General features: G+C 43.3%; 1 protein-coding gene across 1 annotated transcript in view; it reads left to right on the top strand.

Annotated features, from left to right (window-relative positions):
* The window catches only part of PIR (pirin), a 96787-nt gene that overhangs the window by 16411 nt on the left and 54895 nt on the right, over positions 1-25481 (top strand). The window contains exons 4-5 of the mRNA XM_002719917.5: positions 16357-16440; positions 19927-20133. Of these exons, the coding sequence (XP_002719963.1) occupies positions 16357-16440; positions 19927-20133 (291 nt within the window). The remainder of the gene's footprint in view (positions 1-16356; positions 16441-19926; positions 20134-25481) is intronic.

The following is a 25481-nucleotide window of genomic DNA, read 5'->3' as shown; positions in this document are numbered from 1 at the left end:
ATCGGCGCAGCACCAGCTGTAGCAGTCAGTTGGGAAGTGAACCAACGGAAGGAAGACCTTTCTCTCTGTCTCTTCCTCTCGCTGTCTGTAACTACCTCTCAAATAAGTAAGTAAGATCTTTAAAAAAAAAATAAAAGAAACCTCAAAATGTTCTGGTTGGCTTAAAAAAAAAGATAAATGAGAATGAGAACCTGATTCTTCTGAGCCAATGGCTACTCGTTGTTTTCAACTTAACGCTTAGATTTGGATAGCTATATATTTTCTGTTACAAGCTTGCCTGAAAATTGAGGAAGAAGGCACACCCTGGGGAAAGGAGGCACAGCTGGCGTTCACAAAACAAAGGGGGAAAGACCTTCAATATTTCCTGCCAGGAGGATTGTTTTCCAAAGGCCTGAGGGGTAAAGGGCCTAGTGATCTTGTACTTCCCTGTTCTGGTCAGGCCTGATACCATGATTTGTTTCAGGCAGTTACAAATGATCAGAAACAATGAACCATCTGAAAAATGAGCAAGCCCTGCCAAGTTATAGTTCGGCTAAAAAAATAGAGCTACTTAGCGTCCACACACCACTGAGGAAGCCTTCACCTGTGCCTGTCAAAGCCGCCCTTCCATTATAGCCTTGAGACTGCAGGTTTTCGCACTGGAGCCGCTGTGTTCCAGGGAACCCTGGAATGCTTGGTCACTCCTGCTTGTTTAAACTTGAGAACGGCTAGGAGTTAACCATCATGCCTGCTTCACAGGGACATTTTAGGATGGCTTTGTCCATTATGTTCATTATTAGGCTGAGAAGTGTTTTTTAAGGGTTTTTCACTACAAGCCCCAGCAGGTTCTTCGATTTTGTTCAGGAGAACAAAACGGCCCTGTTTCCAAGGGTGTGCCCAGCAGAAAAGCTGCATTCATATTTATTGGTTGGTAGCCAGCAGCATTTGCAGGCAATGCCTGAACAATATCCTGGAGAGGAAGGGAAAGGTTGTGGTGATTCACACCTAAAACTTATGACCGGATTCAAACCTCCCATCTCCCCCACAGCCTGTTTTTTCTGGCTGGCTGTGCACCACTTTCAAAAGCAAACCATATAAAGAAAAAAATTAAGCAAACCATACCATCAAGACTGAAAAAAAGAGGCTTGATTAAATTCAGCTTCCATTTTGCAAAGAAAGAAAACACTCTAGAAAAACTAGGATGCGATGCTCACTGAACTTTCTCAACATCAGAAAGACTGTTGTTCGGAGAGCCTCGCCTGTCATATTTAACACTGAGATAGAACCCAGTGTCCTGTCAACATGAGAAAGAAGGCAAGACTGTCTACCAGCACCATGAAACATGGCTCTGGAAGCTTCAGTCCTATTAATAAATAAGAGGGATAACTGTTGGAAAGGAAGGTGGAACTTATTTATTGGTCGGTAGTATGATAATAAAAGAAAACCCAAAGTGGCTGAATCCAGCTTTGGTTGGTGATGTGACTGGAGGAGGTGGGGGCTCATGTTGTGGTTTAGTATCCTGCAATTGTGGGTACAGTGAAGCACATGGATTTTAGTGTGTATGTTGATTTGGGGTGAAGCTAACAGATCATGGGAAGGAAGCTAAAGCCACCTCTATCTCGAAGATACTCCTTGGCATCACCATACTAAGAATGTCAACCAAAACCTCTTAATAACTGGCCAGATACAAAACAACTAGGCAAAAATCAAGCACTCACCTGTATAAAATAACTAGATGTAAGTGGGAAAACATCCCATTTATAATGGCATTCAGAACCCCTATAATTCCAGAGAAAAAAGTTATTCCCTTTTAACACAGTAATCCAACTTCTATGAATGTAATAATTTCCTGGAAAAAAACCAGCATAAGGACAAAGGCTTATTATCGAAATGTTTTTCCCAGTACAATTTTTAAAAATAAAAAAGAACAAAGTGTTCAAAATAATAGGGGAATGATTATATATCTGGAAATTATACAGAAGGAAATTATTATATATCTGGAAGGTAGAATATTATGCAGCATTGTTTATAAAGACAAATATTGGGAACAATTTAATATTAATATCCATTATTCAAGGGCTGTTTAAATTGGAGATTTTCAACCCGAGCAATGCTTGCACTTTGAAACGATAATTCCTTGCTGTAGGGAGCTCTTCCATCTGAACGTTGTAGGACATTCAGCAACGTCCCTGGCTCAACAGAAAAGCATCGCTTTCTCCTCCTCTATGGTTCCCTGCCCATAGTGTGTGTGCCCCTGAGTTTAGAAGTTAGAAGGGGGTAGATTTCGTGTGAGAATTAGAAAATGATTAAGGAGGAATGAGAGAGGTCCTGTTGAAGAGGCTCCACGATGTAAGGGAGAGAGTACCACTGCTAAGGTTCTGACAGCAGTGTGGCGTGTTAGTGAGGCTTAAGGAGTAAGTGAGGTTTGACTCTGGAGAGTGGAGGTTGAGGTCGAGGGCGTGGTCTGGGGACATAGTAGAAACGGGGAGTAGTCTCGTTGGACTTGGAACTTGGTTGTGTAAGGGTGGGGTGGGGTGGGGTGGGGTGGGGTGGTTGAGGAGATCTAAAGATGTATGTTGGGCAATTGCTGGGGCCAAACTTGAGCTCGCTGCCGAATTTGAGGTCTAGTGACGAATGAACGGCCGGTATTTTACATCTTGAAACTCCCAAGTTAACACAGTTGTGTTAAAGTAGCACCACCTTTAGCCTAAAAGTTTGGTTTTTGTAGAGTACTGTCAATGTTACTGTTCTGAACTGGGGGTGATTTTACCCGCCTTGGGTCATTTTCTGTAGTCATTGTTGGTAGTCACAACTGAGGGGTGCTACTGCCATCTAGTGGGTAGGCCAGCAATGTGGCTAAAATCCTTCAGTGCTCAGGCCAGAGTGCAGGAAAAGAATTAAATCCTGGTCTCAGTCAGCAAGTATAGATCCCATGAGCAAAAACAATAGTTCAACTGAATTTTCTTCAAAAGTAGTGCAAATAAATTCTGAAAAAATTTCTCCATCCACAAAATTACAATCAATTTGTGTCTTGAAGACTACATTCCTAAGAGAGAGAGAGGGAGGGAGGAAGGGAAATATCATTGTATTCTTAGAATTATATCTATGAGCCACACTAAATCTGTTCTCTTTATATTAACAAAAACTGTAAAAAATATTTTAAAAAAGAAGTATAAGGACTTCAAAACAAAACAAAGACTGCATTCCTAGAGGTTTTTAAAAAAGATTTATTTATTTATTTGAAAGGCAGAGTTACAGAGAAGCAGAGACATAGAGAGAGAGAGAGGTCTTCCATCCGATGGTTCACTTCCCAGATGGCTGCAACGGCCAGAGCTGCTCTGATCTGAAGCCAGGAGCCAGGAGCTTCTTCCGGGTCTCCCATGTGGGTGCAGGGGCCCAAGGACTTGGGCCATCTTCTACTGCTTTCCTAGGCCATAGCAGAGAGCTGGATTGGAAGTGGAGCAGCTGGGACTCTAACAAGCGCCCATATGGGATGCCAGCACTGCAGACCACAGCTTAACCTAACCTGCTCTGCCACAGCGCCAGCCCCTCCTAGAGTTTTTTTTTTTTTTTTTTTTGACAGGCAGAGTGGACAGTGAGAGAGAGAGACAGAGAGAAAGGTCTTTCTTTTCTGTTGGTTCACCCCTCAATGGCCACTGCGGCTGGTGCACCGTGCCGATCTGAAGCCAGGAGCCAGGTGCTTCTCCTGGTCTCCCATGCGGGTGCAGGGCCCAAGCACTTGGGCCATCCTCCACTGCCTTCCCAGGCCACAGCAGAGAGCTGAACTGGAAGAGGAGCAACCGGGACAGAATCCGGCGCCCCGACAGGGACTAGAACCGGGGTGCAGGTGCTGCAGGTGGAGGATTAGCCTAGTGAGCCGCGGCGTCGGCAACCTCCTAGAGTTCTTAAGTAAAAGCGTTGGGAGTGGAGAGGGGTTGGTGCAGCAGTTAGTGTCATAGCACTCTGCAGGCCTATATCCCGTATCAAAGTGCCTGGGTTCCAGTCCCAGCTCTTCTGATTCCAGCCTCCTGCTAATGTGCGTCACAGGAGGCAGCAGTGATGGCTTAAGTAGTCAGGTCCCTGCCATCCACCTGGGAGACCTGCATGGAGTGCCTGGCCCAGCTCCTGCTGTTGCAGGCACTTTGGGAATGAACCGGCAGGCTGGAGACCTCTGTCCATCTGTCTCTCTCTGATAAATAAAATAAATACATTTAAAAAAACTCCGAGGAAGGAGAAGATGTAATTATGACTATAAATCAGTCGTTAAAGCAATATTTTATTTCACCAAATATAAAATATTACTTTTCAAAGAAGACTAAAAGTAAGTCCACGGTAAGTTAGCGTCGATCATTACATGGTAGAAAGCCTTCCACAACTCTCGGTACTGTTAGGAAGCTCCTTCAGAGTTACCCAGTGAATAGGCTTGTGATGAAAGGCCTGACTATATAAAAGCAAACTTGAAGGAAATTTGCCTTGCAGTGCTATTCAGTCCGGTTTTGAGAAGCCTCATGTGTTTACAGGAGTGCATAGCCTCTAAGCCTCACAAAAAGCAGGGCTTGTTATCATTCCATTTTACAGATGAGGAGGCTAAGGCTCGGGGAAGTGCTGAGTTCCCAAGTTCACACAGCCCTTACAGAGCAGCATGAGCAGGCCGCCTGAGCCCAGGGACACACTTCCCCACTTACTGCCTTCTCTCTGGAACTAAGTTGCTATGCGCATGGTACCTTTAAGTACATTGACAGGGTCAGATGAGTAAACTATGTTTAATATTATTAGAAATGACACTGCTTGAATGACATAGATCACAGAACTCTGAACACCCCCATGCTGCTGCTGCTCACTTGTGTGGAACCTCATGCTTTCCTGGTTCAGAGATTGGAATTCTCCTATGTGCTAGTGCACAGTAATGCTCTCATTTCTGCTCCGAACTTGTACAATGAGGCAATGGAGTGATTTGGTTGTACCTGGATGTTTAAGGACAGCATTTAACTTCGTATTAGACTCAAGGAGAGCATTCGCCATCTGGCTATATGGTAATTAACAGATTCCTGCTCTAACTGCTGAATTGTGGGATTCCCCCCCCCCCCGCCCCGCACGCCTGGCCCCAGCGCCCCACCCGCTTTGCCCCAGTGTTTGCGGCTTTTCAGGCCCACCTGGAGGACACTCGTGGGAAGTAGTCTTCCTTTCCTCCTGTTCTTCAGCAGAATCCGCCAGAAGTCATCTTTCTCTTGCAGTCTCCCTGGGGTGCGCCTGCTTCTGCTCAGCTCTCACTTGTCTGTACATTTTTACGGTTTATCTCCTGCTAGAGTGGTAGCTCCCTGAAGGTAGGAAAGGCATGACCACTGTGTTCCTTCTGGGTGGTGCCCAACTTCCTGGTTGTGACTTTATGAAGACATTTTCCCTGTGCAAGCTGAAGTGAGAGAGAGAGAAAGATTAACAAAGCAGCAGATCTTCCCCATAGATAAATTTGCCTTATTTAGGGGCCGGCGCGTGGCTCACCTGTGGTGCCGCCATCCCATATGGGCACTGGCTTCTAGTCCCGGTTGCTCCTCTTCCAGTCCAGCTCTCTGCTGTGGCCCGGGAAGGCAGTGGAGGATGACCCAAGTCCTTGGGCCCTGCACCTGCATGGGAGACCAGGAGGAAGCACCTGGCTCCTGGCTTTGGATCGGCGCAGCTCCGGCCATGGCAGCCATTTGGGAGGTGAACCAATGGAGGGAAGACCTTTCTCTCTGTCTCTCTCTCTCTCACTGTCTAACTCTGTCAAATAAATTTTTAAAAATTTTGCCTTATTTAAAAGATTATTCTTTATTTAGATATTGCTGTTGTCTTTTTTGGCTGCTAAAATAGTCTTTCTTCTCTGAAACCATGACCATATAGATGGTTTGTCCCTTTTACAATATAAATTTGAACATCTGCACCCCTTCCTTCGATTGAGGGGCATTCTATAAAATGCCTCACCAGTGCTCTTCAAAATGATCACACTCGTGAAAAGCAAGAAAAGAGTGAGAAACTGTCTCAGAAGAAACTGAGCAGAGATGATGGCATGGATCCTGGAGCAGAAAAAGACGTTGATGGGAAAACTGGTGACATCTACCTTATTTACTTCAGTGACCAGTAACGTATCTGGTCAAGGATACAGTTACAGTTAGATAGGAGCAATATTCTAGTTAACCACAATGTATTGCATATCTGAGAAATATTTAGAGGATTTTTTAATGTTCTTTTCACAAAAGAAATGCTAAGTATTTGAGATGACAGTTATGCTAATTGCTCTGACTTGATTATTATGAATGTGCAAATGTTCAAAACATCATATTGTACTCCATAAATTTGTGTAATTATTATGTGTTGGTGAAAAATAAAACTTAAAAACATTTCACATTGTGAAAAAATAGTAATGAATCAATGTCGGTTTCTGTGTTCACAGTCGTGCAGGATTATGTACTGCATCAACAGGAGAAGCCAAGTGAAGGGTACACATAAACTCTGTAGTATCTTTACAACTGTTCTATAGGTCTAAAATTATTCCAAAATTAATGACAAAAGAGAGACAGAGTTGGCATCCCTGGCTCAGATCTCCTTATTGGAAACACTGTATTGCTTCTTGAAGTCCAAAATCACAGAACTGTGGTCCAATAATAATTACAGTGACTGTATTTGCTGAGATTGAGAAATTAAGTCTCTACAATGAATTGAATCAAGGAATTATCATCATCATCATATTCCCCTAAAAGGTATTATTACAGGAAAACAGCGGTGAAGAAATTATTTTTACCCTGGTTCTTTGCCTTACATGGAAGAATTTGCAAGTGGAAGCAGAGAGATTTACAAAGATTTATTAGAGTCAAAGACCTCCAGTCAGAGTGGCATGGAGGGGGCTTCCAAGGGAGGAAAAACCCGAAGAACCTCGTAGCACTTTTTTTTTTTAAGATTTATTCATTTATTTCAAAGTCAGAGTTACACAGAGAGAGAAGGAGAGGCAGAGAGAGAGAGAGAGAGAGAGAGGTCTTCCATCCACTGGTTCACTCCCCAATTGGCCGCAATGGCCGGAGCTGCACCCATCCGAAGCCAGGAGCCAGGAGCTTCTTCCAGGTCTCCCAGGCAGGTGCAGGGGCTCAGGACTTGGGCCATCTTCCACTGCTTTCCCAGAGAGCTGGATCAGAAGTGGAGCAGCCAGGACTCGAACTGTTGTCCATATAGGATGCCAGCACTGCAGACGGTGGCTTTTATCAGCTAGGCCACAGCGCCAGCCCCTGGGGTTTTTAAGAACAATTTCAAATGAAAAAAAAAAAAAAAAACAAAAAAAAAACAAAAAAAACACCAGCTTGACAATCAGATTGGCATTCAGTTACCAGGGCAGGGACAAAACCCATCAAAAGACCTGACTTACAATTCTCCATCCTGTCTGGCCTGCTCTGGATAAAAGAAAAGACCACCCAGAAGGGTGGGATAGGAACTTGTTTTCACCATAAGCTGTGAGCTCAGTAGAGCGCCCTTGCTATCCTCATGGTAAGTTTGGAGATTCTGAAAGTATTAGGATGGCCTGTTTGTTCTTGCTAGAGATAGCTTTTTTGGGGGGAAGGAAGCAAATATTTTACACCCCCAATTCCATTAGGACCACCCTGACTACCTACTAACCATCTACTCCTCACAGTATCATGTGCTTACTTAAGTATTAAAATGAAGTTTTAGCAAAATATTAAAGCAAAAAGAAAATGGACACCAGGCCTCAGACTGTCCCTGTGTAAGGAGGCCTGTGCGCTCTGTCCCTGCTCGGGCCCATGCCTGCAGACAGGCTCAGCCAGGCCCTTCTTGCTCAGGTGTCTGCCTGGAGAACTTTGACCTGGAGACTGAGCTATCGGAGTGACTTCCTCCTGTTCCACAGCAGAGCTGGTGCCTTGGTGGCTAGATGGTAGCCTGCCACTGTGTCCACTCCGGAGACACCATGCATGTTCTAGAAGACATAGTTCATTATCAGTGCATCTATTAGCAAGACATTCAAGAGTACTTTTGTATAAAAATAAACTTATCTTTAGATTTCTGTGACCTTTTTCACATTTTTATTTAGAATCTTACAACTTGATATTGTAAAACACATTCAAAAGACATTTGAGGAATTATTGATTTTTTTATGATTAAGCAATTCCAAGTTGACTTAGCAATCAATACATTTAAAATAATTTGAAAGATACATGAATGTATGCAGACTTTTACTGTTCTACAAAATGTTTTTTACCATGCTTCTTACTGATATTTTCATGACAGTGTTACAGTACTTAACATTCCTGCTTATTTGCTTTGCTCCATTTTCCATCTTTTTATTTAAAATATTTCCACAAACTTTTTGAAGTACTCTTTTACACCTGGTTGGGTGAGATCCCTTTGTAAAAAAACTGTGAGCATACATCATTTGGGTCAGCAGAGGGTGCTCTTAAGCAACAGTAGCGCTAACTAACATCCGTGGGGGATGCACACAGAATTTTGCATATGGGAAATTTGGGTAGTCATAGATGTTGGCAACCCACTCCTTTGAGGCAGACAGAACAATGGAAGTGAACACTTTGACCAAAGTTTTACAGGATGTAGGTAGAGCCAGTTAGGAAGCCAGGCTATGGATTACATGAGGAACCAGGGGTAGTTTGGAGAGATTCACTACAATGTTGAATTCTGATCTGAGTTTGAAGAGGAAATAATAGTTCCTGTCTCAGGAGTTCTAGAAGCAGCCAGAGGTTCTAAAGGTGTCTAATTCGTCTTACTGAGCAGTTAGGTCCAGGAATATCATTGTACAGAACTTGATGTGCATGTCAGAAACTTTGGTCAGAGAGAATGGAAAATGAGCAGGTTTGGGAGACTTTGAGAATGGAACAACATAAAGATGAAAGAGGAAAATAAGTCGGTTGTTCGTTGTTGGGTATGACTCTTCCGTATCCACACCAAAGAAGGATCCCATGATCACCCTTTCTCAGGATCCTGCGGCTTCCAAGCCCTGCATCAACCTCATCCCTTCCTCCAGGAATCCCAAGGCCATCAGAATCAGCAAAAGCCCCTTGTCACCTGTGCTAACCCACTGACGGCCTGGCTCTCTTGCAGTTCCCATCAGCTCTCTCCTTAGAGGCAAGCACAGTACTCAGAACACTTACATTACTGGGCATCTGGTGCCGGTGTTTGTGAGGCAGCATGGGATGGTGAAAAGACTTTTGTTCTCAGAGCTAGAAAATATTGATTGAGGTCCACGTTTCGCAACAAGCGACGTGGATTGCAGGAACCAGAAGTGAGGACCTGAGGGAGGACCAGTGAGTGAGCACTCTGCCCTTGGAGGCTGTGGATGTGTTAATCCCAGAACTTACTGAGCATATGCTATGTGCCTAGGTCCATTTTGTACAGGAAGAAACCCAGTCTCCAAGAAGATAAGGGGCTTTGCCCCACATCTCACAGCCAGCAGTGGTGGACCCAAGATACTGACCAGGGCTCCAGAGGCAGTGCCAGGCAGTAGGAGTGAGCGCAGCAGGAGTTCCTGAAACAGCACCTTTGCAGGGTGGCCGCAGGAAGAGTCAAGGCAGGACCCAGCGGAGCTTTAACATCCTTGGAGTTGCCCCTTTGAGCCTGAACCACGTTGGTTATCTTTCCCTTTTTCTTAACACTGCCTCTGGTACTTGTGAAGGGATGTATGTGTGGTCAGTATTGGATGAGTCGCTTCCATGGGGTGATTTTCCAGGTTTCTGAGTGCTTGCTCAAGTTATTCAGCTATTTTTGGAAAAAAAAAAAACTTAGGTCCATAATTGTGTGGTTTCAGACATCGTGTTTCTGTCCTTGAAGACCAGTTAGAAGCTTCTATTATGCAATATGTTCCTTGCTGGCATCTCTCATCAGCCATGACCTCAAGTCATGTTTTTGTTTTGTTTTTTTCCTACTCAGCTACCCATAGGGAGAAAAAGCCACTATTTTTAGGACAAATGGAAATGAAAGGAAAACATAATTTTTTTCAATAATATAAACTTTTTGCTTTAAAGAGTCTTAACATCTTATTCCCACTGACTGAGCTATTCACACTCTTCTTTCTAAATATCAGCCAGAAACAAAGAGTAAATAGTATTATCTCCCGTGTTGTAATTCTTCACAATCCCTTTATATCTCCTTAAGGTGTGCCTTTCCTAAATTTCACATGGCAAGTGACGCTTTTCTTTCATCACTGTTCTAAGTTTGTGTCCTCTTCCTCCCCCAAACACACGCACACAAGGAAATAAGAACTGACACGAAAGCAAAAATATTTGGTAAAGATTTATGGAAAGGACTAGAAGGAGGAAAGAAGGAAGTGGGACCAAGAAGCTTTAAGAAAACACCTGTTTCAGATTACAGAGTTCTTATTTAATTAGACACATGCAGCTCTTGAGTTTGAACATAACACTCACAATTCGTCAACCACCCACGACAGCTCTCCAGGTGTTTGCCATTATGTAATGCCCTAAAAATCATCTGGATTGTGTCAACTCTCAGAAGTACTGTTGGAGTTAGGAAAAATCCTCTACAAACACTAATTGATACATAATATCTCAGTCTAGAATTTGCAGCATTTAGCAAAAATAAATAAAATAAAATATTATGATAAATAAAAGGTCAGTGGTTTCTGATTCCCTCCCCCACCCCACATACACCAGAGGTTAAAAGTATAGGTTTTGCTTTCAGCAGTAAAAGGTAGGCATTATGCATTCAGTAAGGCTTCCTCTGTCAGATTTCTCTAATTCAGATTTTTCAGTATTTAGGTTGGGGAAAATGATGCTTACTTTTATATGACCAGGAAAAAAGAGAACATCCACACTGCCGAAGTAGAAGAAAGGGAATGATAACTGTCTTCCCAATCCTTCAGAAACCGTATTGAAATCATTCCCTGAAACCATTAAAAAAAAAAAAACCCTCTCGATGTCTGCTTACATTTTCAATTTTAAATGAATCATATTCACCACAATTTACTTTTTAAGGTTCCCTGACATTTTTTTTTGATTGTTAGCAACTTGAAAGCCCATAGGCTTAGATAACTGAAAAATATTTGGGGATGGAAATGAATATGATTTGAAAGGGACCCCTTTGAGAATTCAGAGAGGAGTTTCAGTCCCAACAGCATGGAAATTGCCTTTCTTAGCAATTATTTTAATTAGAAATGCATGTGTATCAGGAAATGAAAAGCTATTGTAGATACCATTCTTCACAGTTTAGCTGGTTGTTGGGAGTTTGGAAGCTTTTTATTTGTCCCCTTAAACGTTTAAGCTTTGTTGTGGATCCTGAGTGTTTTACTTCTATTCTGACTTGAGTGCCCTCTGTAAAAATTATGGGTCTTTCCCACCGAGCAACACATGTTGAAGTTGGAGCTACAGTGTCCTCACATATAATACAGACTTGCTCTTCGTGTTCCTTGTCATATCTCACTGCCCTCCTGTCCAGCCCCAGTTCACCTAAGCAGGGAACAAATAATATTCACCAGTGTCTATGTAGAATAAAGCATCACCCATTTTCATTCATTGACTAGTAGAAGCAGTATCTTTTTTTGTCCACTGTAAGAAAAGTTGTTTCTGTTAACAAAAAAGGAAAGTAAATTACTTATTGCAGAAAAGTCACACTATCGGAAAAGTGTAAAGAAGGTACCAAAGCATAGCTTGCAATTCTACCATCTGGAGGTGACCACTGTTCACATCACATGTGTCCATCTGTGCCTCTGCATGCTAACAGTGACTGGATACAATTATGATTCTTTTTACAGTTTTGTTTAAATGAACTCATTCAAACACACTGTTCCAGTTGATCCTTTTAAATAGATTTGTTGTTTGGTAACCTGCTTTTTCATTAAATAATATTCATATTTTTTTCTTTTCTTAAGGCAATGTTTCTTTTTTTAAACTTTTATTTAGTAAATATAATTTTCCAAAGCACAGTTTATGGATTACAATGGCTTTTCCCCCCCATAACTTTCCTCCCACTCACACCCCTCCCATCTCCTGCTCCCTCTCCCTTTCCATTCACATCAAGATTCATTTTCAATTATCTTTATATACAGAAGATCAATTCAGTATATATTAAGTAAAGATTTCAACAGTTTGCACCCACACAGAAACACAAAGTGTAAAGTACTGTTTGAGTACTAGTTCATACTAATGTGTTAACAAATTGAGATTTATATCGCTTTAAATTTTTTGTAGATTTTTATTTGAGAAGCAGAGAGACAGATAGTTACAGTGCTTCCAGCTGTTAAGTCGCTGCCTAAATGCCTGCAATGATATTTATCCTATACACTTGTGTTGTTGGGAAATGATTATAAGATTATCAATTCACAAATATAAAGTCTCTGACAATAATTTAAAAATAATAAATTAAGAATATAAGTTCCCCAGCAACATCTATTTATGAATTCATTGAATAAATATTCACCAAAGTCCTACAATGTCCTAAGTACCATGTTGGAAGATAACTTTCAGATTAAAAGGGTAGGTAGGCCTGCTTTTTATACTTTAGGATACAGCAAAATCATAGACTATGAAAACAATATGGCCTTAATATTTTTGATGGATTTTTGTGTGGAGGAGACAGTGACAATTTTGTTTGTGTAAAACAGCAATGGCTGATGTATATGATGAGAACTTTATAAATGTTTTATATCTTTTTTTTTTTTTTGACAGGCAGAGTGGACAGTGAAAGAGAGAGACAGAGAGAAAGGTCTTCCTTTTTGCTGTTGGTTCACCCTCCAATGGCCGCCGCTGCCGGTGCGCTGCAGCCGGTGCACCGCGCTGATCCGATGGCAGGAGCCAGGTGCTTTTCCTGGTCTCCCATGGGATGCAGGGCCCAAGCACTTGGGCCATCCTCCACTGCACTCCCTGGCCACAGCAGAGAGCTGGCCTGGAAGAGGGGCAACCGGGACAGAATCCGGCGCCCTGACCGGGACTAGAATCTGGTGTGCCGGTGCTGCAAGGCGGAGGATTAGCCTAGTGAGCCACGGCGCCGGCCATGTTTTATCTCTTGAGCATATTTTTTTGTTTCCCTTCTTTCTTAATATTTTCATCTGTTTCTTTTTGTAGTTTTTGGAAGTTGTAATTTCTTGATAAAAAACATTACTCATTTTTTTAAAATACTTATTTCAATCGTTAACACAAGGGGTCTTCCAAAAGTTCATGGAAATGTGAATTCTGAAAAAAACTATGATTTCAAAATTTTTGTGCCAAAATAATCTTATAATTCCATTTCCATGAACTTTTTGAAGTCTCTCCTGTATTTGAATGAAAATTAGGTCTGAATATGTAATAATGAGAGATGTTGGGAAATAAGAGATGTTGGGATTTGAAACATAGATTGTGTTTTCTGGTTCACTCGTTTAATAATGGCTAATACAATTTTGAAGTGAAATTTCCAATATTGAAAAGGATGAACACAGTAAGCATCAAAGAAAACAGTGGACTAAAGTACAAAAGATTCATCCAATAATGTAATTGTTAGAAGCTGTCATCCTTAAGCCTGAGGTGGGGAGCACACGTGGTTTGAAGTTAAAAATGATTTTCATACACTTTTCAGAACTGTTTAGACTGCTTAATATTTCTTATAGGAATTACAAATGGATCTCCTAAAAGGGTACAAAATGAGTAAAACAGATTATCAAAATCTAAATAGGTTGTTCAAAGAGAGCCTGTATCCTGACCCACATTTTAAACTTTAAGTGCTAAATTGTGTATTTCAAATAGCAATATTAGTATGTCCCCAAGGTAATTAAAAATCCATTCTCAGTATGTGTCTGATATCTTTTCGGGTTTTGCAAGAATAGACACAATAGCCTTAAAAGTTAGAATTTTAGAGTTGCTTTTTTTTTCCTTTTAGTGAAATCATAAAGTAAGAGGCTCTTTTTTCTTGTGCCTTGTAGGAGGTACACATTTTGTCTTGTCGGGGGTACTGTGGTGGTGGCAGAGGGTCCTTGGGAGCCTTTTCCACCCACACTAAATTCCTGCCATAGCTGCCTGCTGATTGTCAAATATATTTATTTTGATCTGTGCTGTCCAGTAGGACTTTCTGTAAAGACGGAACTCTGCTGTAATCTGTGCGATCCCTTGTCAGGAGGCACATGGGCTGTGAGCACTCAGAATGTGCCTGCTGCCACCAAGGAAGGGGTTTTAAATATGATTGAATTTGTAAAAAGATTCATTTTATTTATTTGAAAGGCAGAGTTACAGAGAGAGAGGGAGGGGCAGAGATCTTCAACTACTGGTTCACTCCCCCAATGGCCGCAACAGCGCAAGGAGCCAGGAGCTTCTTCCTGCTCTCCCACATGGGTGCAGGGGCCTCAGTACTTGGGCCATCCTCCACTGCTTTCCCAGGCACATTAGCAGGGAGCTGGATTGGAAGTGGGGCAGCAGGGACATTAACTGGTGCCCATATGGGATGCCAGTGTCACAGGCAGCGGCTTAACCCACTGTGCCACAACGAAGGCCCCAAATGTTATTGAATTTTAATCGATTTAAGTTACAGCAGCATCATGTGGCTAGTGGTTACGCTATTGAACAGCACAGAACTTCTTTCCACTTTGAGATGTAGGAAGGACACACCCCTGGAAAAGCTGACTTTAAGGTACATGGGGTCATCCGACATAGTTCACACACACTGTTTGAGCACCTAGTGCATCTGTGGCCCTGGTAACAGAAACGTCCCCTGTGAATTTCATGAATCAGAAGGGCCTTGGTAGTGGGGTTGCTGCTGTTTGGGCGGGAGCTGCCTCTTTGACCCGGCGCTCTGGGGGCCTGCTGTGGCAGGGCCATTGTCTACCTGGCTGAGGGGGAAGTAGGGACTTCTCTCACCTGGCTGTGACCTCTGGCATGCTCAGGGCTGTGTGTTGGGAGCGAGGGGTGCTTATTTGAAATTCTGGTAAAGACATCTCCTGAGCTCACATGGGAGCTGGGAGGCATCCTGCATCAAAGTGCAGCAGAGACTGGGATCGAGGCACTCCCCATATGTGGTGTGATGTGGGTGTCCTAAGTGGTATCTTAATGACCGTGCCGAACGCCTGCCCTATATTACATCATTATTAACCCTAGTCACCATCCTTTACATCAGGTTTTCACAATTTATTCATCTTAGAGCTCCGGGTTTACACTCTTTGACCAGTATCTCCCACTTTCCATCCCCCTGATGGAACCTGATGATAATCATCCTTCTACTCTCTGTTTCTATAAATGAGATGAAGGAGTATTTGTATTCCTGTGCCTGGCATATTTCACTTTCACTTAGCATAATGTCCTCCAGGTTCATCCATGCTATCACAAATGGCTGATTTGCCTTCTTTTTTATGGTTGAATTATATTCTATTACTACTACTACTACTACTACTACTACACACACACACACACCACCGTTTCTTTATCCTTTTATCTATTACCGACACTTGTTTCTATATCTTGGATTTTGTGAATAATACTGTGGTGAACATGAGATTGCAGATATCTCTTCAAGATAATGATTTTATTTTCCTTAGAAATCTACTAAGACATAGGATTGTTGGATCGTATGATAGTTCAGTTTTTAAAGTTTTTTAGGAACCTCCATACTATTTTCCATAATGGCTGCACCAATTTACAAAATGACCAATAATGTATAAGGGTTCTCTCTTCTACATATCCTCATCTATACTTATCTTTTGACTTTTTGGTAATAGCCATCTGTATTAGTCAGCCTTTCATTACTATAAAGAAATGCCTGAGACAGGCTAACTTTATAAAGATAAGTGACTTATTTTGGCTCATGGTCCAGGACTGAGTGAGCTCCATTAATTTAGCATCTGGTAATGAGCTTCTTGCTAGCAGAGTCCCAAGGAAGCACATGACATCACATGGCAAGAGGCAGGGAGTGAGTGTGTCAGTCTGTGTCTCTACATCCATGTGGTTGAATCATGGGGCTCCACCCTCACAACCTGATCCCATCCAATTATTTACCAAAGCCCTACTTCTCAACACCATTAATTTGATTATATTTCCACCCTCTCAGTGCTATTAATGTAAGACCTTGAAGACTAAACTCCTGGGTTCTGTGGGACAAATACTCAAACTATAGAGCTATCTGAATAGGTAGGAGGTGATATCACATTGTTGTTTTGATTTGCATTTCTCTGATGATTAGTAATGTCGAATACTTTTTCATATAGCTGTTGATTCAAACTGGAGTAGGAGAAAATATTCGCAAACCATATGACAATAAGAGGTTCCAATTTTAGTATATATGCTCCTGAAACAGACACATAATAAGGAGTTAATGTCTAGAATATATAAGGAACTCATACAATTTGATAGAAGTCCCCCTCACAAGAAAAAACTAATTAAATTTTTGAAGGACCTAGTTTTTACTTTGATTTTTTCAAAGGTGTCTTACCTCCTGGAAGGGGGCAGCATGGCCCATGAAGACTTCTGTGGACACTTTGGGACATTGAACCCCGGAGATCTGCAGGTATGACCAAGGACAAGGAATTGCTGATCGTAGTCGCATTCGGATGTGCATGCTTGATCCCACCCATTTCGAGGCTTCTGCCTTCCCTCCATTATGTCTTTGACCACTCCCTTTCTCTGGCTCCATCCACTCAGCCTGGAAACCTGCACAGGTCTCTCATATTCCGATCTCATACTTTTCCTGACCCTTAATCACTTTCTAGCGCTCACTGTATCGACTTCCTTCTCTTCCATTTTGTCCTCCATTCACTGAAATCAAGGCGGGCCTCTCAGCACTCTCCCTCCAAAGCTTCACTGAAGCTGTTCAGGCAGTGACCAGTCCTGACGTCCCAGTTGCCAGATTCAGGGACTGCCTCAGCACTCATCTTTCCGGACCTGTGTGCTGCATTTTAGATAATTTGCTTCCAGCTGATTTGCAGAGTTAGATGTTCTCACTTAAGACAAAGACTCAATCCCTCCACCATCCTAGTCTTGTCGGAGATGTGTTACGGTTAAAATCCCCAGGAAACACTTGGGTTTTTGCCAATTTGGTAAGTCTGAACTCTGTATCAGGAACTTTTTGGAGTCACATACACACACACGCACACACACACACACACGATGACTGAGGGTGACCTGAGCATGGACGTGATGACTCCTGCCATCTGCACGAGCAGGCCGCGAGTGCAGCTTTCCCCGTGTGGAGCTGCGCACCGTATCTTGTACCATATAACTGAACATTTGGTCAGGATAATGATTGCGCAGTGTCTTTTAGTTAATGTAGCACCTTCACATCGCATGTCTCTTTGAAATAAGTGTTATGTTTTTATCTCATTTTAAAAATGAGGGACTGGAGATTTAAAGGTTAAAACAAAATACCCATAGCCTCAGAATGAGTAGATGGTGATTATGGAACTAGAACCCTGTTCTCTCCCTCCGAATCCAATGGGTGGGCCATTTTAATAATGATAGGAGGATACTTCAGAAAGTGTATAGAAAATGGAATTAAAAGATGATTTTATTTTGATGCCAGTTTTTTGAAATCCATGTATAGTTTTTGCATTATATGCCATCTCCATGAACTTTTTGAAGATATGTATTGTCAAACTAGGGTATATCTAAAAAGGATAACTGAGGTATTGTTGATACAGAGAGATGAGCTGTTAACACAACAGGAAAATGCTTAAAAATGGGAGAATGTCCTTGAAGAACAGCAGTAGCTGTTTTCAGATAGAAGACGTGCAGCAGGCCGAGCTACTTTATATTGCATTAGAATGAGGGTTGGCAAATTCTTTTCTATAATGGCAAGAGAGTAAATATCAGGTTTCGCAGGCTACATGGACTCGGCTGAAACTACTCAACTCTGCCATTGTAGCATGAAAGCAGCTGTAGACAGCATGTCAGTGAATGGGTATAGCTCTGTGTCAGTAAATCCTTTTTGTCTTTTTAATTTTTTATTAGTAATAATTGTGTCTATCTATGGAGTACAGCATGGCATTGCAGTACATGTGTGTGAAATGTGCCGGTGAAATCATGGTAATCAACATTTTCTAGGTTTGTCAGCAGACCTTTACCAAAACAAGTAACAGGCTAGATTTGGCCCTTGGACTATAGTTTGCCAACCCCTACATTAGAAAGTGTAATCAGTCTTATCAAATGGAAGATAGAGGGAACTCTATTTAGACTTCGTGAATGAAAGAAATCTCTAGAATGTGCCTTCTTTCAGATCCTTGAACAAATAATGTTCATTTTTATCCCAGAGCCTTTTTCAAATGTTGTTCACTCTGTATGGACTCTTCTTCCTTTGCTCAGTTCCTACTCTTTGAGTCTCAGTGCAAATGGTGCACCCTTGGGTAGGCTGCTTTGAAATTGGCAGGCTTCTTCGTGTGACGCCAAGCACAATCACAGTGTCAGTCCTTATTTTGTGTAAGGATTTTTCTCCCCATGAGGACTGTGCAGCAAATGTCAGTGGCCTGACTCGTGACCCCGTGGCCCACCTCTCATGGACCTGCTGCTGCTCTGGTTGAGGGCTTTCTCCAGCCCACATATTGGGCAGCCCGGCTGTGCTGGGATTTAGTACCCCCAGGGGAACTCGGTCAGTAAGAGATGGAAATTGGAGCCTAAATATCCTAAGTTTCCCCTCTTCTCCAATCAACAATTCTAAAGTGTGTCTATGTGGTTCCCAGTGGGATTGAGCCACAGGTGCTCATGGATGTAACCTGCTATGAACACCCCTCTTTGACCTTCTCCCTTGCCTAACTCACTCTGATCCCTCCCTTGTGCTTTCTGCATCACTTTCCAAGTAAGCCACCTGCAGGTTAGTCCTTGTTCCGGGACCTTCTGTGGGAGAACTCAAGGTAAGGCAAGCAGGGGGCACACCTATCATGTTTCATATCTTCATTCCCAGATTTGGAGATTAGTGTCTGGGGTTCACAAAACAGTAAGTAAACATTTGAAGAACCTGCACAAGTATGGGCATTAACTAGTTCTCAAGTAGTGAGGGCTCCAGCACTAGAACTGAGCAGGCAGAGGTGCACGTCAACCATCTACAGTGCCTTGGATCCTAGGGGCTTCTACATGTATATTAAGACACACACTTGTATCCTCAGCTGCTGGGAATGCTGGCTCTGGTGGCTCACTGCTGCCTACCTCCCTGGGAACTGTCCTGGGGAGCAGACAGTTGCCTCTCCTAAGGTTTTGCTTCCTACTTGGGGGTGGCCCACAGTTAGCGATTTGCTGATGTGGAGATAGGAAGCATGGTCATCTTGCCTCAAGCTGGGATAATTCTGAAGGTTCATCCCAACTCCAGAGCTCCCTGTTGGATTGGCTGATTCTGTTGTGACAGCTTTGCTGCTTGGCTTATCCCCTTGTTTTATATGTTTTTTTCTTCACTTTCTAAGTTTTGTTTTTCAAGACGATGACATATTAACTGTCTGACTCTCATCTCAGAGCTTGGTCTAAGACTCAAGGATATCAAAGGGGTTTTTTCTGTTTTCAAGAATTATGTTGCTAATGCATTTATTTCAAATAAGGAAGCTTGGGAAGCATTTGGAAAAGTAAAAAGGGCTCCAGCAGTTGTCCTTGGTGTTTATTATTTCTGTAGATGCCCAGGGATTCCAACAGCAGCACCTGTAAGATGCCCTTGTTAGTGATGGTGTTGTAGTTGTCCTGACTTATTAGGAACTAGATTACACATCAAACATCTTTCATTTATTTATTTGAGAAAGAATGCTTCCATTCACTGGTTCACTCCATAAATGCCTACAAGGGCCCCCAACTGGGGCCAAATCAAGGAACCTGGAACTTAAGCCTTTCCCATGTGGGTGACAGGGACTCAGCTATTCAGGCCATCACCTGCTGCCTCCCAGGGTGCATATTAACAGGAAGCTGGAACAGCGAGGAGCCAGGCACTTTGATGTGGGACATGGGTGTCCCAAGCGCCACCTTAACCGCTAGGCCCAATGCCTACCCTTGGATTACAATGTTCTTCTTGGTTTGGTGTTTGCAGTGGATGACGGCGGGCCGGGGTATTCTGCATGCTGAGATGCCTTGCTCGGAGGAGCCAGCGCATGGCTTGCAACTGTGGGTTAATTTGAGGAGCTCTGAGAAGATGGTGGAGCCTCAGTACCAAGAACTGAAAAATGAAGATATCCCTAAACCCAGTAAGGATGGTGTGACCGTTGCTGTCATTTCTGGAGAAGCCCTGGGAATAAAGGTCAGCCATGTTGTCATGTGTCTCTGAAATCTGAGGTGTGCGGTGACATAAGGCTGGCCCCCGCTGGGCCGTCAGCTCTCACCGGGTATGTCATTGTTCATGCCCCACGGGATGGACTTGCTTCATAGGTGTCAGAATAAGTGCAACCAGAGGGAACCCAGAGATTTGTTTCTGCATGCAAAACCATAGTATTAGGTAAAGGACAAGAAAGGAAGCTCCTGGAAAGAATTTGGTCAAAAAGCCACTTTGAAGCCATGCCTCACTATCTTACATATTTAGCCTAGTTGCTTTCTTTCACTTACAGTGCAGTTTTATGCTTTGAGTTATGGCTCCTTGGTACTGCAAGATCGCCACCTTTAAGAAACAAACAAAAAGCAAGACCAACTCCACTCAGCAAAGATTATGTGTTCATGCCCGACTTGGTAACGAAAGTGTACTACTGCGTTATAGAAATGAACCTATTTGACCCATTCACAACATGCTGAGACTTCATACTATTTATACTCTTCACGGTTCCATCTTTTTATCAAATAAGATCAATTTCGGTGAAAGATTACCAAAACGTGTGCAAGTATTATGCTAATTGTGCACCAGAACTGCTGCCCGGGAGGCTAGAGAGCCTTATGCCAACCAGGCTGAGGCCAGGCCGAGCTGGGGAGCCTGCCCTCTGAGGTAGGGTTTCCTGGGAGCAGGCATTGAGATGTGGATTCCCATGCAGGCGATTTTTTAGGGAGTGCTCCCAGCGGAACAGTAAAAGGAACCAGGATGAAGTAGGAGAGAGACCGGGCGATGGAGGCATCTCAGGCACAATCCTGAGCAGGTTGGCTTTAACCTCCTCTGGAGGATCAGTGTGCCTCAGACGTTTCAGACGCACACGATGCAAGAGAGCTGAGCTCTCCTGATACCCAGCAGGCATTGGTTATGGCTGTTGGCTTCCGGTTGGCGGGCATAACGCAGTGAAATGGGATCCAAGGGATGTAGGAGCCTTGACACTGGGCAATACACATTGCACCTGGTGTTGAGAGCCTCAGGACATTGGGAGAACTTTACTGTTCTCCCAGGGAACAGTCAGCACTTAAAACTATTTGAGGCTGGCGCCGCGGCTCACTTGGCTAATCCTCTGCCTGTGGTGCCAGCACCCCGGGTTCTAGTCCCCATTGGGGTGCCGGGTTCTAGTCCCGGTTGCTCCTCTTCCAGTCCAGCTCTCTGCTGTGGCCCGGGAGGGCAGTGGAGGATGGCCCAAGTGCTTGGGTCCCTGCACCCGCGTGGGAGACCAGGAGAAGCACCTGGCTCCTGGCTTCGGATCGGTGCAGCGCACTGGCCGTGGCAGCCGTTTGGGGAGTGAACCAACGGAAGGAAGACCTTTCTCTCGGTCTCTCTCTCACTGTCTATAACTCTACCTGTCAAATTAAAAAAAAAAAACTATTTGAAACACAACTTGATATATATGTTATTTTTTCTATGTCCCCATAGGGACAATGGTTTGATGGCAGCTACTGACTGGCTACTCAATGCAACGTGTTACATGCGTGTTAACAGTTTGCTTGTGATTATTGGCTGGGGCTTACCAGAGATTTTGTTTTTCTTACACTGTAAGCACAGTTCTTTGGGTCTAGTATGCCTAGATATATGTATTATTTTGATTTGTGTTTCCAGTGCAAGCAGAAATAACTGGAGGAAAAACATATCACAGATTGCTCCTTATGAAGCACATCTGACGCTGCCCACGTCCCTGTCAGGCCTGCTGTTTACTTTGAAGTTGGAAATGACCCTTTGCTGTAATTTCTGTGACCCATTTCTATTTTCCCAAGCATTGGGCACTGACTGCCCTTCTCTGCTCAGCACCACAAGGAGAGCTCAGGTCCTGGGAGGTCTTCCTGGTGTCAGGCCAAAGGGCATTGCTGGGTGTGGTTTCAGGCGGCGAGGTCTAAGGGGAGCCAAACCAATGCGGATGGGAAGCTGCCCACTGTGTCTCGTGCTGGTTTCCCTTCTGTGTTCCCAGGACTCTGGGGCCCCAGGACCATGCCTTCAAGGGCTACTGAAGTGAAGGGTGGAGGGCAGGAGGTTCCTTTTCCCTTGCAACCCAAGCACAGGACTTGGCCTGCTTGTGTGTTTTGGAATTACCCATATGAATTCGTTTAGAAAAGACTTGAGCTGTCTGCAGCTAAAAGGAGAAATCAGACCAGTGACTTAATAGATAAGCAAAGCCAGCAATATCACGAACCCCTTGAGTTTACAACTGCTTTTCATTTATAGCAAACACAAGGCAATTGTAAGGTTGGAGCCGGTTCCAATTAGAGGCAGAAGGACATTTGAAAGTGCTTTCAAGCAGCAGACCATGTGGCCTTGCAATCAAGGATTAGAGAGCAGAAGTAATGTTTTAACTTTGTAAACCCACGTCTTGGCAGCTGCGGGCCTCTGTTATTTCTTTTTGTCTGGTAAATTCTCTGAAGGGAATTATGTTCTCATAAACAAATTATCAGCCTTTATTAGGAGAGCATTTTCAGGAGAAGTGCCGCTTGGGCGGCCTTAGTTTAGATTTCTAGAGGCAGCATGGTCCCATAGTTACCAGTGTGGACTGGAGACGGGCTACCTGGGTTAGAGTCCCCGCTATGAATTAGCTGTGTGGCCTTGGCCAAGCCACTTAATCTCTCTGTGCCTCAGTTTCCTCATCCATAAAATATTTTGATTTCTATGAGCTTTAAGTGCCTTTTTATGCATTAAGTTCTCAGAACAGCACTGGGCATATTGGAAGAACCCTAGAAGTGGCAGCTGTTGTTACTATTTTGCTTACTTTGTGTTAACTGAGGCAGGAGTCGGGCTGCGTATGCTAAAGGAATTTGTTATGACTTGGGAAAGGCAATTCGCCAGCTCTGAAGAAAGGAGACTAGGATGAGTCACTGTGAAGATGGGCGCCATTGGCCATTTCTTTGTGGGTGTCATGAGAAACATTGTTTCGTACATCTCAAGTCTTAATACCTGCTCACCAAAGAATGACTCGATCTTCAAAGATCTAGGTCTTCCAAGATCTACATCTGCCATAAAAACAAGCTGACGGTTATTTTGTGTGAGAAAGATAATTTTAGGTTAAATTTCCATGTGAGGCTTAGAATAATATATGTTTCAAGAGATGCATGTTATATGTAACTACAGCTCCTCTTTCTGCAAGATAAATACCTAGGAAATGAAATTGGTGAGTGTGCCAGCACTTATCTGATGTTACTGTTCATATAGCTCACCTGTGGGGTGTTGCTCCAATGCAGATTCCAGATCAGCAGGTCTGGGGGGTCTGAGGTAGACGCTGAGAGATTCTGCATTTCTGACGGCTCCCCGCTGTGATCTGTGTCATATGCCTGGAGTCCAAGACGGGGGTGGGGGAGTGGGGGTTACTTGTCTTGAGGAATGATTAGGCACTCTAGAAGATGTTAAACCGTCCCGGATCTGTGGCTTTTGGCAAATCTTATTTAATCTTTCTGATTAAATACATCCACAAAAAAGGTTGAGGGGGTTTTGTGTGTAGATACATTTCTACTTCCTGTGTTGTTTGTGTCCGAGCATTTATTTAGCCCTTGGAAAGCCATCGCCAATTTTGAGCAAGATTCTGCTAGGACAGCAGATCTAAAGTGAAGGCTGAAAGAGGATGAAAGATAAAAATAGTTTGAATATTTTCTGTCACTTCTGAAAGGTCAGTGATCACATGTGTATTTCATGTGGGTATGCGATTCTCGCAACCCCATTCCATCCTTATCAGTCGCCAATCAGCAATATTTATTGCCAGCTCTCTGTGGAACGCAATTCTGTTTCCCCAAAATGCCTCTGCTTGCCTCCTGCCGCTCTAAATTCCGTTGTGTCAGAAGCAAACCTTGAGGAGGCCTCAGTCCCACTGGGATCAGAGAAAGGCAACCTGGAGCCAGACTGAGTTCAAGGCCAGCTCCACCCCTGACAGACTTTGGAGAACTCACTCAGGCTTGCTCAGCCTCCATTTTCTCATCTGTAAAATGGAGCTGATTATAATGACCCAGCTCGGAGCATCTTTGGGAGGATTAAATTGGTTAAAATGTAGAAAGAACTTAAAATAATTCCTGACACAGAGTTTGCCCTCTGTTAAAGTGATTACTGCATTTACTCCTTGCTATAGCTGAGGGCAGTATTCAGTACTATACAGATAGAATCTGAAGAATCTTCCTTCTGATGGCCAGACTGTGTATTCATATATTGAGTGATAGCCACATTTCTAAAAAAATGTAGTTTCCAAAGGGGTTTGCTAGATGTCTGATCTAATTCACCCAAATCTTGCTTTCCACTGTGCCCCCAGCACCTGAACCACTGCCTGGTACAGAAAGATGATCAAGAAATATTTTCAAATAACTACATGAAATCATTAAAATGTAAATGCATGCTGGAAGAAGAGGAAGTAGGGTAAAGTAGTAAGAAAATCAACAACATGGGGATTAGGAAAGATTGAAATAAGCTTAATGTGAGTTTACTCAAAATAAAAATTAGTTGAACTGTATTTTTCAATAGAATCAACTGTTTCAGGGATTAGGAAGTAGGGAAATAAAAACCAGATAGGTATGTTTTTTAAAGGTGGACGCTGGGCTTGTTTTGCAAGACCCACAGTTTTCTATGCAGAATCCTTCAGATCAGGCAGTGGGAACAATGATGACCAGAGTCAGGAGGGTTCTGCTTCCTCTTGGGAGGTCCACAGGCAGGTGTCTTGTCTGCTTTAGCTTCTTCCAGGTGGCTTTCTCAGGGCACGGCTGATGTCCAGGACGTGAGACTGTTCTCAGTATTTCTCTTTATTTCTACTTTTGAAAGATAGAAATGTTGACATACTTAAAGCATCAAGTTAAACCAGAAAACTGAGGGGAAAAAAAAAACCAGACCTGGAGCCAGCGCTGTGGCATAGCAGGTAAAGCCGCCGCCTGCAGTACCAGCATCCCATATGGGCACTGGTTCAAGTCCCGGCTGCTCCACTTCTGATCCAGCTCTCTGCTATGGCCTGGGAAAGCAGCGGAGGATGGTCCAAGTCCTTGGGCCTCTGCACCCATGTGGGAGGCCCAGAAGAAGCTACTGGCTCCTGGCTCCTGGCTTCAGATTGGCACAGCCCTGGCTGTTGTGGCCATCTGGAAAGTGAACCAGCAGATGGAAGACCTCTCTCTCTCTCTCTGTCTCTCTGTAATTCTGCCTTTCAAATAAATAATAAATAAATCTTAAAAAAAACCTCAAATCTTAAAACCAAAAACAAACAGAAATCAATGGGACACTTAGGAGTGGTATAAACCTATCAGCAACATAGAGTAGGTGTTTAGCATAGTGATTAAGATTGCCTGTGTTCAGTTCTGAAC

Source organism: Oryctolagus cuniculus, chromosome X (assembly GCF_964237555.1).
Source record: "Oryctolagus cuniculus chromosome X, mOryCun1.1, whole genome shotgun sequence".
In the NCBI taxonomy this organism is placed as follows: domain Eukaryota; kingdom Metazoa; phylum Chordata; class Mammalia; order Lagomorpha; family Leporidae; genus Oryctolagus; species Oryctolagus cuniculus.
The sequence above is the reverse complement of the archived record's forward strand: the minus strand, read 5'-3'. Positions and strand labels throughout refer to the sequence as shown.